The 15,891-nt window shown below is 37.5% G+C and overlaps 1 protein-coding gene across 34 annotated transcripts in view; it reads right to left on the bottom strand.

Annotated features, from left to right (window-relative positions):
- Positions 1-15,891, bottom strand: part of LOC135161682 (microtubule-actin cross-linking factor 1) — a 140,841-nt gene that overhangs the window by 60,715 nt on the left and 64,235 nt on the right. For 21 of the 34 annotated variants that reach the window (XM_064119472.1, XM_064119470.1, XM_064119494.1 and 18 more), the window contains 3 exons: positions 9,561-9,622; positions 606-623; positions 146-205 (listed from right to left, as the gene is read on the bottom strand). In XM_064119472.1, coding sequence (XP_063975542.1) covers positions 146-205; positions 606-623; positions 9,561-9,622 — 140 coding nt within the window. The remainder of the gene's footprint in view (positions 1-145; positions 206-605; positions 624-9,560; positions 9,623-15,891) is intronic. The other 13 variants (XM_064119484.1, XM_064119487.1, XM_064119506.1 and 10 more) reach the window with 2 other exon arrangements.

Genomic DNA, 15,891 nt, shown 5'->3' with positions numbered 1-15,891 from the left:
CGTGATGAAAAAAATCAAACAGTTGTGTGAAAGAATGAGGAATAACGAGATTGGTTGGGTTTAGGGTATAAATTGAGAAAATAAGAGAATTCACGAGATGTGAGAAGCATCTAGGGACATGCATGTCGGTGAGAAAACCACTTACGGTGGGAGAACAGCACGGTTGATTGTTGACAACGACGCACACGTGAAGACACGTGTATGTCTGGAAAAACAATATTCAATACCATCACCAATTAGATTAATTTATTGGATTAATTGAGTTATGAGTTTAGCTGCTGCATTATGAGGATGAAGGTGCACTGATAGAACAGATTAGTTATTATAAACGAAGGGATTTTGGTTTTAGCTTACAATCATATTCATTTGGTCCTATTTAACTCTGCTGTTAATTAATTGTTAACGAATTTCGTTTGGAATAAATAAGACGTTCTATCGGTGTGTTCATAGAGAAAAAAAAATAGAGATCGCTTGTAACAGCGATTTTCTTTAGAATAAATCGTAAATTGAGTAACTCAAATGTTCTGCAAATGCACTTTGCAGTTTTGAACAAAAATGACACAGGATAATTTTTTTTCCTCTTTATTTTTACTGAGAATTCATACCTTGACGTATTTCCAATGCTGTGTTAGCATGAAAGCAGAGAATGTATTTATTAAAAAAGACATTATCATTCTTTGTGAAGTATTCAGGTTTATTGCATAATACTTTAGTATCAATTGACCAATTACAAGCTGAACCGTTCGCCATTACGATTAAATTGACCGAGAGAAGTTTCCCTACAGGCGGAAATTTTTGATACGTGAGTTTCACCCTGAATCATAAATTGACACGTTTCATGATACTGTCAATCTTATCCGTTTATCGAACTTTATCAAGATGAGATTGGAACGTTAATAGCTGTGTCAGCTACTCCAAATTCAATCCTGTTGGCTCGAGTGATAAATGAAGACTCAAATTGGTGGTGACAATTTTGGAGTTGAACAGTTTATTTTAATGTATCGGGATTCCGGGGATTCACGCAATGGTTCGGTTCAACAGTTCGTAAAATTGCAAAACAACATTGCAAGAGACGACGGCAATCGCCAATCACTTAGAGGACAGCTGGTGTGAATGATGCTGCATCATTCAATGTGTATTGATATCCTTAATACAACTTTATACTAGTTTAGTTTATACAACAATTAAAGGCATCGTCTAGAGAGTATGTCATGGTACTTTCAATATTCTTCCATTATAAATCAATTTCCCAAGTTCTCACAAAAATTTCCAAAAAATATTTCGACATTCAAACTTCCTGCCATTAAATTACGAAATTCCACGGTAATAAAAAAATTTCTGAAAAGAGTGCACCCACTTGTCGACTTTAAATTGCGAAATACGATGGTGTTGTTCAAGATAAAAATAATAAAAAAACGAGAGACTTATGGAGGCCCTGTGCAAAGGTACAAACCGCCATGAGTGTACACACTGGGGCGGTCCGGGCAAAGTTGGGAATCGGTGGGCGATGGAGAAGGTGTCCGAATAAGGTCACATCCAGGAAGGCGGTGGGTTATACACACACGTGTGGGCGAGCTTGGAATCGCAGCCGGTGCCTGACGGTGGATTATGTACATTCGCATTTCATTCCTTATATTATTTTTATTCATTGGTAACTTGGGCATCATGGTGGGCTGATGACTATGCTCTGTTCCAGGAAAATGAATGATAACACTAGCTTATGAATATTGTTAACACGCAACAGCTGTCGTTGAAATTGAAACGCTTTAAAAATCAAAGCGATAAAAAACGGGTTTGATATTTCCTCTCTCCCCCGAACCCCAAACTCAAACATAATTTTAATTTTATTCTGTTTAATCCATCATGTTAATATTTATAATCACCTGGCTAACCTGATGTTCTACTGATAAGTAGAATGAGAGTGAAAATTATGCCGTTTCCCACAAATTAATCTCCATTAAATCGCATGACTGACCAGAGATTTTTGAAAGGTAAAAAAAAAAAGGGGAAAATTTTCAATAATCCCGGAAAGTTTTTACTCCCACGCAAACAAGTCAAGAGTCCGAGGATCACGTACACGAAGGGGTAGCCGCTGGTGAGTTATAGCCTCCTCAACTCGGCTTTTTCCACTTACGTGGGAAAAGTCTTCGACAAGAGTTGAAGACGATTGAACTTGTTATGTATGTGTCTTAGAGAGCGATGGCAACTACTCTTTTTACTAAGAATACGAGCCATTAGCAATGTTACTGATCCTTAATTTGTAAAATTTCATTCGTTTCCTTTGCCTTCGGTGTACCACGACAACTTTCGCGGCCATGGAGGGGATGTGGGAAGTGCGGACATTTCATAGGAGATTGGTGAAAAATTTCTTGCACGATTACGAGAAGAAAAGTGGTGAAAATAAACTAAAATGTTGCCTTCAGGGGACTATCTCCGGAAATTTTATATTTAAATCATCTTATGTTCAAGAAATAAAGTGAAAATTTCAAGCAAACATTTCCAATACTGGACTATCACTTCACAACGAAATGGCGGAAGTTAATGTCTCAACAAATGCCAATCCTCTGCACCACTGTTAAGCCCATTTCTAAACACCACAAATGGAAATCAAGATGGATTCACAATGCGTACTTCGATTTGCACGTATTCCATTTACGACCAACATGTGACTCATGTACGTTTGTATATCCACCATTCACATGGGTGTTCAACATTTCCACCATCACCATATACAGAATTGCGAGAGTATCAAAACCTTGTGAGAGCCAATGCTGATTGAGATTTATCAAATTAATCATGTCAATTGATTTGAGGTAGAGTACATTCATTGGGGGGAGGGAGAAGGTAAGGAGTTTCCAAGTTTCTAGGTAACAATGAACTGTATAGTATGCAGCATGCACAACTCATTAATTTACTAGAAACGGATCCTGAGGCCTCTCATGGGCTTAGAAAGACCAACATCATGGGAACATACCACCTCTTCTCCTGCGGCATTGGTTACGTTCCTTTGTGTACAACTTGGGGATCTACCCTGGCATAATCCGTTATAGTAACGTTTTCACATTGTACACTGTTCGGTGTACGACCTTCGTGATGCAATGAAAGTATAGCGAGTCAAGGTGCTGATTTAACCTTGTCTTTCTGATCTCTGATTTACATTTATCTCATTTTTTTCCCCGTCAAGGGGTATAAAAGGATGACATCAGATAGGGTTGTAAACTGTTGATTAAATTTGTGGAACTGCCTTATGGAATTGTTTATTGCCATCTGATGTCATTGCACAGTTGAGGATAAAAATAAAATCGTCATTCAGTTGCTGCATCGAGTGTGATTAGAACATTCCTGGCAGTGTCCAGGTGTTGAAAATCCGGTTTGAAAATATATCTGACACATTCCAAGTTTGCACAAGCAATTAGGTGATTCCAGGCGAAAAATTTTGCGCTATTTAGCTAGTCCTACTCAACGGGTGTCAAATATCTGGCTTTTATGTGCTGTCGTGTGTTTTGTGCATTAAAAAAAAAAAAAAAAAGTGAGAAGATGAAACACTGGCGCCGAAGAGATCGTTTCCAAGAACACCGGAGAGATATCAGAGACGTAAGTAAACACGGTATTCGTGGCCGTCTTGTGTTCTCTCCCTTTTGGCATGTGAGAGGATATGCCCTCGAGACGCAATGGGTATAGAAGACGAAACATTCACGTTGGGTTAAACTTTTGCCGATTTTAAACTAAACAGGATGAATGGCTCTGAAGATTTTACGGATTGGAAAAAAAAAAAATAATCGATGGTACTGGAGAACAGGGTACGATAGAAGAACCGTTTTAGCGCTAACAATGTGTTTGTTCAGCCTCCAGTCTCGTGTTTCCATACTCCTTGTCTTTAGCTCCTTGGCCTTGGACCTTGGTGAGGTCTGATCAGGGGGGGAAAAGCAAAATGTGGAGGTGGAATCAGAGATTGATGAAGACTGGTAGAGAAAATTTTAAATTTCGCGGGCATTCTGAGACCAGAGAAGATTCTATTATCGTGATTTTTACCAATTGTCTGAGAGTAGTGAAACGTCCTTTGACAGATTCCATTGGAAAATTTTCCAAAATCTGTATTGGAAACTCTAACTCGAAAACAGTCAAAGTAATGTCAACGTAAATTCCGTGTTCGCCCTCCTAGAATTACTGCTGTAAGGCCCATGAAATTCATTTTCCTTCCAACAGACTTGACTCGTGCTGATCCCATTCAATACGAGAAAAAAAAAACAACAGAGAACATTGCATTGCATTAAATCCCTCGATAGTCGGGCATTTGATCTTGACCGGGAATTCAGAACTGGTTACTACGCTGTCTTCGTGCACACGATGAGGCTTTCCATCAAGTGAACGTCCCCTAAATCTACTCCAAAACCAACATTTCCGGGGTTGCTTAAGTAACGACTAAATTAAATGGATTGTTGTTACTCCTAAGGCTCACCCAGTGAATTAACATTGGTTTATCATTTTTAATTCACCGGAATTGAACGAGCTACGAGTGCGTGTGGAGAACTCTTCTCACGGAAGTGAGATAATAAAAGTCCTCGGGCGTTGGAGCAGAAGATAAGGGACGCCTCATTCAGCTAGAGGAAAAACCGTGTAGGCAGCGTATCATGTTTATATCCACACATAATCCTACACTCAGAAGTTTTCCATTCACGCAACTGGTCATTACGCTGATGGACTTGCTCATTTTTTTTTCCCTCTGCTCCTACAATAATTCCTCGATATGCTGATTCGTCACAGTAGAGCGTTTATCACGCATGTGGTCTATGATTTACTCGACAATTCATCATTACAGGTAATACCTCAGATTGGCTTCAGTATTGCAATTTTATTTGCATTTGCATCCGTTGATTTAGTAATGTTGTTGTCACTATGGACTTCACTAGTCACAGCATTGAGAGGAAAATATTGTATACCGACTATTTTGGGATATTTAGCTGATACTTATAAAATAACTTCCCGACCATCTGTTGGAATATTGCCAACCATTCGTAATAAACCACAATCCTCTGTACCATTTTTCCATTTTCAAAATCTCTTCAAATCGTTTCATTACACTGCAATTCCCATAAAAACACTCAACAAATTTCCACAACCTCGTGTCGCTAATCCGACAATGTCCCGTAATCCCTCGATCCCCTAATTTCGAAGGTCTACGAAGACGTCCTCTCCAACTTCTAGACAATCTCCTTATTGCACTGATAAGACCAACCTCTCGAGGTCAGGCTCATCCAATTACCCACTTTGGGCCCTTCTCGCTCCCCTTCCTTTCCACCCCCATTCACGAATATTTTCCACCCCAAGGGCTCGCCCAAAATTATATGAACTGTATATCTTACGAAACTGTCACGAAGATATCGATCGCAGTACAAGATTATAATAAATAATTGAAGATATCTGAATTGAAGATTTATTCTCAACCGATATTCACCAAAAAATGGTGCAGGAAGTTGTGAGTAAATTACGACTCGTCCAATTAGTTTTGTGATATCGAATCAATCTTTTAAATCTTTTAAATGTATAAACTGCGACGGAAATTTGGGTGTTGCGATTGACTGGATTATCTATTACGTGAATCGTCGAATTTCGTGAACGACATAAGTGTGGGCGACTTTTCTCATTCTCTCTGAATGGCAGGCGAGTTATGCCAGTGTATTATTCCAGTCTGGTTGCCAGCGAGGTCGAAACTTTCATTCATAGAATATTTTTACGGCAGAGTGATCAGTGGCGCACCACTAAAGACAACAATATGTGGGTAGATCGGTCCTCGGAATTGACTTTTTTTTTTTCTGAGATCCTCTTCTTGGCGCCACTCGTCAGTGCGGATAATTTCTATCTCGGTCAAGTGTTTGTTATTTTTTTTAGTGAATCCTCTTACATCAGCTGTCAAATTGTCTCATTTACATTCATAGACCATTGTTTAATTTTTTTATTTCCCTCACGTTTTGATCACGCAATAATGTCGAATTTTGTCCACTGTAATGTCGCAAATATGGAATGCCAAGACTTGGGTTTATTCATGATGCCTTCCAGTTGATTGCATCCAAATGACTCCATTATCCTCGTCCCACAATGTTTTTTAAAAAATTGAAATGAATGGAAATTGAACTCTACATAAACGTCAAATATATTTAAGGCCCCGGAGACTGCACAAGAGGTCCTGAATTTCCAGTTGAGAACAAATGCCCGACTATCCGAGAATTCAATAGAATTTCTTCTATTGTTTATTCCCCACCTTTTCATGAATGTGACTAGCACGAGTCAAAGTTGGGACACATCACGAAGAGTCAAGAATATGATGAAGTATTTGGTCAATTTCACGCTCGACAAAATCACCACCAACATTTCTATCTTCCTCTAGAGAAAACTTTCGCACTCGTGTAATTTGTAAATCGATGCAGTTGAGATTAATGTTCAAGACCACGCCCCATAAAGGAGGGGAGTAATATGCCAATGGCTATTTCTTACCCCAGCGCTCTCGTTACTTTTAATCGTATTAAAACTACCACCCAGACATCCACACCCTCGGGGTATGATCATTTAGAAAGTCTCGTGTATCGATCGTTGGAAATAAGAAAAACTAGAGCAAGTGGAGATTTGATGGAGGAGCACTAGACGTCGCCATTTATTTTATATTTTTAATTTTTTCACATTGTGAATATTAATCGTACGGACATAGTGACGAATAATAACCACAAAACTCTGTCATTTCATTGTTACGTCGACGTCTCTACTGAGAAGTGAAAGAATAAATTGTGCCTCAGCTTCTGCGAAATTAATTTCATGTTCAGAGGATTTTAATGGTGTTGTCCGGATGTGGAATGATTGATTGAAACTTGGATTGTATGCGTCGGAGATATGGATGAACTGTGTCAGACATATTTCATACACTTGGCTCATTTATTTGTGAATCAGAGGTTTCATTTGTTCATTCATAGAAGAGGAGTAGTTTTAATCTTCGCATATGCTCGATTCTGATATGAAGTAAGATTGGAAATTCAGAACTTCTGGCTGTTCACGAATTCAAAATTTCATTGAATTAAACCCAAATCATCGAGTTCTGAAACTTGTACTCCCGAATATGTGTAAAATTCCTTTGTCACCCATATTTTTCTCATAATTATACACCTCCTAATGACTAGATACTGAAAAATTTCAGTACAACTTTCGATTGATAAAAATTATCGATAAATATATCGAATGTCACAGGAGAAATTCCCTCCTGGACATTTCCAACAACCTCGTTACAAGTGAATCATGACGTAACTACTTCGATAATGAATTTTACGAGCCAAGTGATTTCAGTGCTTTAATTGCAGCTGAAGAATGCAGCCGAGTTAATGATTTAGCATCAAAATGAACGTAGTTAGCATGAGAAATAAAATCCCATCCTTGTGAGACAATCGCTCCTTTTGTTTATGTCGAGAGATGTTGAGTGTGCATACATGTCTGGACGTCGACATTGTCAATTTGGTAAAATAAAAATTCACCAAGTGCGTACAAAGGAACAAGTACAAGTACCTCAGCTAAGAGGTATGGTGCAATGAGTCACCCGGTGAATTCTTCGAGGATAATGCGGCATTGGGAATGCAACAAAAATAAAAAGGGGGTTACAAAGTCTCGGCGGTCCTTGTTATACAGCTCAGGTTTGTTTCATTCATCCCACCTTTCGGAAGAGCCGACTCACCTTGAATCTACATCAAATTGTTCTTATGAATTACCCAAAAAATTTCTCTACTCTCATTTCCCGATGTAAATGAAAAGAAAAAACAAAGTAATTGGTTTTGGACTTTCAACTGTAATATGTTTTTTTTACCGAAGGATTTGCATGAGAAATCAGATATTGTTGTGAGATTGGCCGACATACTTATGATAATTTATGAATAACTCAGTGAAGTATTCCGTGACACTGATAAGTGATAATCGGGATGAGATTAATATTGTTATGGGGCAATAATTTCTAATCGAAGAAAGAGAAAATCGTTGACAAGTTCACTCCGATATTCTTCTGAATTTTCCCTAGAATGCAGGGGGGGGGGGGGAGAGATTGCCACTTCATAAAAATTTCAAAATGATTTAACAGTGTCATAATGAGAAAATGTTTAAAATGCTTTTGTGGCGCAATAAACAAAAATGAAAATATCATGTTTTCAGGTCGCTACGATAATATTCACGAAATCGCCCACACATTTGGCTCTTTCCCCATAACAACCAACCAGAATCAGAGAAACTGCCTTCTATAGCCCCGTCGTTTTGTTCAACCATGTTCAGCCTACATACACACGTGCCACATGACATACGTCACATACCCACTGATCCTTAGCTTATTTTCCGCGTGAAAATTGTGCAACAGAGCCCCCACACAAGTTCAACCTCAAGATCACCGAAATATCGCTCGATCAAATATTTTTTATAAAAGAAAAATCAAGTGCAGAGAACACAAATTATGTCTCGAGCCCGAACACTAATTTTTATTGATCTATTCTTAATTATAATAACGATTATTAAGGATTTGCAATTGGCAAATTGAATGAGAGTAAAATTCTGATATGGAATGATTCTCGGGTGGGAACGACAGCTAATTAATCGTTCAATTATGATGATAATCGAAGGTGCACTCATGAGATGCCCTAGTTATTCCCTGAACAATGTACCTGGGATTTTAAACAGATAATTAACCCGGAATCCGTAAGATCCATTGCTTTGCATTGAGTTCAGGGTACGGGAAAATTTTCCATTTAGAAGAGATTTCTGATATCTTAACTCCAAAAGTCACGATCATTGATTAATGAAATCATATTAATAACCGTGCGATCATATCGGATTATCTCACCACTGAATCTCGCGACTATTAATTTTTATGCAGCTTTAATGGAGCTCATTTGAAACTATTCATCCAGATAATTTGAAATTCAATTCACACGAATTGATATATCACCCTTATTTGCATCAATTTTACCAAAAAATACTAAATCGTTCGGTAAATCAATCCCTCTTGGCTGGACCCGGAGCGTTTGTCTCGTTAACGTTCGAGAAATTCCGTATTCCAATGAAATAGTACGAACCAAAGAGACGAAGAATAATAGTAAAACATTCTAACGCTCACGTTGTTCATAAATAAGTCATGGGATAGGTGCATTGCAGACTCGTTAACCTCACCTTCTCCTCTCGGACAAGTTTCTCAAGTATTCGAGATTTTCAACACATCTGAACTCTCATGACACACGTTTATCGTTCGTTTTTAATTTTTAATCCTCGTTTATCGATTGAAAATTCAATTCTCAGTTCACGTGGAGAAAAATATCAGCGACAAATTGACATAGAAACGTGAGATAGAAAAAATTGTTGATAACCCAAAAATGATACACTAATAATTATAATTACTACTTAGCTACCCATTACATTTTATGGTTTTTTAATAATGCAAATTATTCCGCAATTTTGCGCCTCATTTTTTTCTCCGCATAGACGATGCCTTTACGCAATTAAAAAAATGGATATCTACGTTAAATATTTTATATAACGATGAACCCTACCTTTTTCAGATGTTTGTTCACCCATTTCGTGAAGGTCTTCTTCTGAATGGCATCTCGTTCGTCTGTAATGAAAGATAAAAAATATATATAGACATTTATTTGGCAAATCATCGGAGTCTATATTTAACCCGTTATATTAATTAACCCCATCGACCCAATCGAATAATACGAAATCTTGAAATTCTAGAATGTTGGTAAAAAAAAAATTACCACAGGCGACGGACATTATAATCGATCTTAATCGAACTCCTGGCGAGGGGAGGTCAAAATGTCTGTACGACCTCCTTGAACTTTTTGGGCTTTAACTAAGTGTAATCATCAATTGGTCCCCGTCACGCCTACAATTTGTATGGCCGTTAAGTGGACGTGAAAGGATAGACAAGTGCAGTAGAAATGATATTTTTAAATGTCGACGACTTGGTTTGATTGATACTGAATGGTGAAATTCAATTTTAATGTTTCCTAAGAGGAATTGATGTTGATTTTTTCAACCGAGAGCTTCAATGAAAGTTATATCACTCTCTTCTTTGACATAGTTGCTTAAAAAATTGCTATTTTTATTACCTGACAGTTCAACAGTAATTACAAAGAATTTCGTCATTAAGACTTTGTTAACTTCTGACAAAGTCCATCGCAATTATAATTTACATAAAATTGAGAGAAATCATGGAGAACTATTTAATCAAGGATTGAATCAACATAATTTTCACTGTGAAAAATGTCAAAATTTTCATTTTCTTCCCACGACGAATTGTTTAATCGTTTCATAAGAAAATCGACCCAATTTTCCTCCAAATCCTCCTCATTTTCTACCCCAGCAATTTTCCCAGTTGCTAAAAAATCAGACTAATATCAATGGAGGTGGTAATTTTTCCAAAATGATCGATGATTGGATGGGAAAGGCCATGATGGCATAAACGTCGTGTAGTTGCTTGCCAAGGTATACACATGTAGCACACCGTGAGGGGGTCAGAGTTCACATCTTCAAGAACTAAGTCCCAAGAGCCTCACGCTGGGCACTCACAGCAGTCACCTTTTCTTGTCGGGGAGGAAGTGAGAGAATACGATGACGAATCATGATAGGAGTCTTGTTCTCTGGGCTAATCTCGTTGCACTCCTGGATCAGCTTAAGTGATGTCAATGACACTTGGAAAGATTTTCCCAAAGCAAAGATCAACATTCCAATGATGTAGATAATTCAGCAACTGATTATGGCTTTCTATCCTTCCCCTTTAATTATCTCCCATTTTCCTCAATTTTTTTTTCATTTAATTCCAATTGAACGTTTAATTGTTAGTAAATCATGTCAATAATCAAGAACTATCAAATAAATTTTCCAATCATTTTCATGAATTTCCTCTCAACTTTTTCTACTATTCCACACGACAATCCGAGAAGAGACAGTTGTCCCCATAATTTTTACACCCTAAACCCCCTAAATCCAAACTTGGATCAATTATGCGAGAGTGTAGTGACTCCTCATCTATTTAAAAACCCAACACTCCTCATTAAAAAGTCATTCTCCATTTGACTCTTGAAGAGGATCAGCACGAGGCATCGAACCTCACCAGAAATAGCATGTGACATCAGGGTCGTCTCAATCCTTCCATCCAACGGTGGCGCCTCGAGGTCGCCCATGGATTCCACCTTCGTCTACCTTTTCAAGATCTCTATGGCAAATAAATGCCGCAATTGTCATTTGCAAGCATGTGTACACCCACGCCCCATCGCCCACTTTCCAAAGACTCAAAAAAAAAAGACCCCCTTTGGCGCTAACTTATGCCCGACAAAGTCCTCCAGGTACATCGGTATTTATTAAGTGACAAGCTGACCCTTCAACTTCATGTCTAACCAGAAATATTTCCACGGTATTTATTCATTATCACACATTAAGATGAATCAGTGCAGTTGAACTAAAGACGAAGAAGACCAGCGCATAAATAACAGTTGTCCCAGTTGATGAAAAAATAGAAAAAAAAAATAAAGACTGAGGGTAAAGCAATACTTTATAGAGTTAAAATCCCTAGAATAGCCATAATAGATCAACTCCAGTGACACGAATGAAAATATATCACGAGGGGTAAAATTAATGTTAGAGAAATGTTGAATTTATAGTCCTGAAAATTGCTCGAAGAGTTTTATTCGTTATTTCCTAGATTAGACTGCTTTCAAAGAGATGTGTCACTTTGATGGAAATATTCATGAGATTTTTCACTCACTGATGAGTAATATTGAGTGACACATTGTGGGATACGATGATGCAAGAGGGTAAAGAGAAGACATAAATAGGATAGCATAAGTCTGCTATTGGAAGGGAATAGGTATTTCACCGAAAAGGTTGTAACATGACGATTGAGTCTACAAAGAGAATACCGCCGGCGTATTACACCATGTAGAACAGTCTCATCGAGTTGAATGCACACTTTAACGCTTGATGATTTCTACAATAGTAAATCTGAAGAGTTGATAGGCTGTTTACGACTTTTCAGTCATCAGATGCCTCTACTCGGGTCCCAAAGAGTTGATTTGTGCTGGAAAAGAAGTGCCGGGACCCATTATTCAGCTACTGTCTTTGAGGAAAAAAAATTGCAAGTTTGTTGACCCTAACGTTCGACGAATCCACCAATGATTCACCTTTGACTGATATCGCAGAAATGATTTTATCATTAATTCTTGAGTTGAGATAATTTCGTTAGTTAGAACTCATTGCAATGGAGATCAAGGGACGGGTCATATTTCAAAAATGTCCGCAACTTTTCCTCCCCATGAAATCTGTATTCCTTCCATGTGAGAGTCGATGATTAATGATTCATGACAGTAGTCTCTTCTCGAGTGCCAAATTGTTTATTTGTACTGAAAAAGCGGGACAAAAATTACAAAGTCACCGCCTTTGAGATACCGAAAAGACGTGCAAGTTTGTTGACCCGATCTTCACTGGAGACGACCAATACTCCTCACGTTTAATTAATGTTAACAAGTTATTCATTAAATGCTCAACAATCTTGAGAGCTCCTAACCATGTTGGCTTCCAACTAATGCGACAAATTATTTCCTCAAATAAAAATTTTCTCTCGAAAGAGGATAATATTCCCAAAACTAAAAAGAGAACAAAATAATCAGGTCAAGTCGCTCCTCTGAACTCATTGCAATTGAGACCAAGGGACAGGTCATATTTCAAAAATGTCTGAAAGTTCGTGATTAATGATTCATGACAGTAAACTCTCCTCAAGTGCCAAAGAGTTGATTTGTCGGTGTAAAAAAAACGGGACAACCATAACCGAGCTACCGCCTTCCAAATTCCAAAAAAACTTGCAAAAGTTTGTTGACCCTGTCCCTACGAAAATTCACCAGGAATCCTGATAACACTCGTCACAAAAATTCCACGGGATTATTCATGAAATACTCGACAATCTCAAGAGCTCTTCTCAAATGTATAACCCCTTCGTGACTAATGGATCGTAAAAATAAATTGGCATTCCAGCTCTCTTGAAACTGAGATAACCAATGTCACTTTGATTTCACGTGAATACACTCAATCCATAAAATACCATTAGAAATATTATGATTGGATGAGTACAACTCCACCGAATGAAACTAAAAGTCATGGGGAAAATTATCATCGTAACTGTCTGGTTTACTTGCACAGTCACTTAGACCACTTAATCCGAGGAAGAGTGAAATCTGTAATTAGCCATGGATCGTCATAACGATGTACAGCTTTAGCGCCTCGACGAAATAGTCACTCGTATTTTCTTCATGTAACCAATTTCTCATTAGCTCCTATCAACATCTTGTATTCATTTTATATACGAGCGGTAAATTTTCACAATTAATCGTACATTCTACCCTTAATTCCCGATACAATTGTCGATGAATTATTAATTAATTATCAGGTTAGAACAACTGGCCTGAAGCAACTTGTGTTGCTTCGCGAAAACTCGAAATTTTTCCACGACTTTTACAGTCAAAGGCTGGGAAATAACTGTGACGTTTATGTAACAATGTTATCATCAAACTAAACAAAGTCACGTTATCTCTCAGCGTACGGTTCCCGCTGTCTGACTCACAAATATGAATATTTTGACTGCAATATCCGGCACTTCTTTAGAAAATAGAAGTTATAACCTTCAGGGTCAATGACAAAACATTGAGCAAGCTTCAATTTTCACTTGTCATTGTTTATGCATCACGTAATCCCTTAATCCACAATGGACCGAGTGATGAAGAGTCAATTCTCTTGACTTAAATCCTATAAAAATTTATAAATCTTCCTTAATACCATTTTCAATCCTCTACCCACCCACCGATTCATGGATTTCCGATTACGCTGATTATTCTAATGAGGTTATTCATCGTCTTGATTCATGTGACTACAAATGCATTCATCGATGAATAATGCGGATGATGGTGATGGGATATGCCATATCGCATTACATAATTTGAATCTCGATTATTACCAAGAAGAATTTCAATTGTACTATGCATGAGGACAATTGTCTTTATGCATGATGAGTTAGGTATTTCATTCAAAGTGCCACCTCATTGATTACATGCCCCCTCAGCCATCGGATGAAGTGCCTTATTTACTTTCATTTATGTTAGCTATAATTTGAAAGTAAATGACATGGCCTGCAACTTGGTGATAATGTTTCTGTTTCAGCGAAACTATTTTTAAAATGCAATTAAGTTATTACCTAACGAGTCGTAAAATCTGGAAGAATTACTGTAATTGGAGGACGATAAATTTTAATTCTTAAGTTAAGTATAAGATGAAAAATGAATTAATGACTTTTCCGGGAATTGCGTCAATCTATGGATTTAATCACGAAATTCGCTTATGATCATGCGTATTCTGATGGAATCAAGATAGATGGATAAGAATAAAATTGATTGGTCATTCATTCGCAATTAGAATAGGGGAATATCAATAGTCAAGTGGTAAATCCATTGAAAGATATGTCAACTTAATTTGAGAGTTGCAGAAATCAGTAGTACACGTGAATGATGCAACGGTTGTCGCGCTAGTTGGCTCACCACTCATTTCTATTTGCACTTTGTAAACGCTAGTAGCGAAAGTTGAAGACAATGTGTTTCTAATTGATATGTTGATTTACACGTATTGTTTTCCCGGCTAATATCGAGAGAAGGAATTTTTTCACAAAGAAATAAATTAAGTTGACATCGTTTCCTTGAATTGGAAGCCAATTTTCACTGGACTTGTTCAGTATTTTCATAAACTTTCTGAATAAAATATCAATAATATAGCAAATTTATCCCCACGTATTGATAAAACTTCCCGACAACTTTCGGAATAAATTCAAAATAATCAGCCGAATTTATCACCACACAGTGACGTATCAGAGTCCAAACATAACTCATAACTTTCATCTAGGGTGTGCACAATTTTAACGCTTCATTGAACTGTCTGATAGGTGGCACAGTACCTGGTTACCTATGAAAACACATTATACAGTACACGCACCTGCAAATGATTATTAGCCCACGCAAAGTGGCTTGTATTTACTGCATCTCACAAGTTACTTCTGCACGTTATTGACCTGACGTCAGGGGGGGGGGGGGAATAATTTTCTGGTGAAGGAAGATTAGGAGTTTGAAGATGGAGGTACTGAGGAATGGACAGGTGTACGGCCTCGTTCACATCGATAAATACAATGATTACTGGTGAACACGAGGTCGGTGGTACTCAAGGGCAGATGCTACATTGAAATATCATAATCATTCCGTAATGATGAACTTGTTGGATTCCAAAGAACTCATAAATTTTACCTTTCAGGCGATTGAACGCGTGAATATTTTTCAATTATTAAATGAATCGACTAATCAATTCAAATTCAGGGATTAATAAACAACTCGACAACGATATTTTATAGTTCATGGGCTAAAAAGAGGGGGAAAGGGCCAGCGGTACATCTGGGATAAATAAATAAATAATAAATGGCTCGGCAAGACCATTGTACGGCGCATGCAGATAAATCAATTCGATAAATACGCCGATTATTTCAGTGCACGAAGTTGGTAGTGCTCAAGGGTAGAGGCTCAATTGAAATATCGTAATCATTTTGTAATGATCAATTTACCACATTCCAAAGAGCTGACAGCTTTCTTTTGTCCAATTAAACAGATGTGAATATTTCTCACTTATCAAATGTCCCAAATCATTAATTATCTCATCAACCTTATTGTATCACTCAATTAATCAGGTGTGAACATATTTCACTTATCAAATGTGTCAAATCATTAATTTTTTCATCACAAATTTAACAAGTGAAAATATTATGAACGTAAATAAAAGAATATAATTTTATTGGTA

Source organism: Diachasmimorpha longicaudata, chromosome 4 (genome assembly GCF_034640455.1).
Source record: "Diachasmimorpha longicaudata isolate KC_UGA_2023 chromosome 4, iyDiaLong2, whole genome shotgun sequence".
NCBI lineage: Eukaryota > Metazoa > Arthropoda > Insecta > Hymenoptera > Braconidae > Diachasmimorpha > Diachasmimorpha longicaudata.
This window is presented reverse-complemented; position numbering and strand designations above follow the sequence as displayed.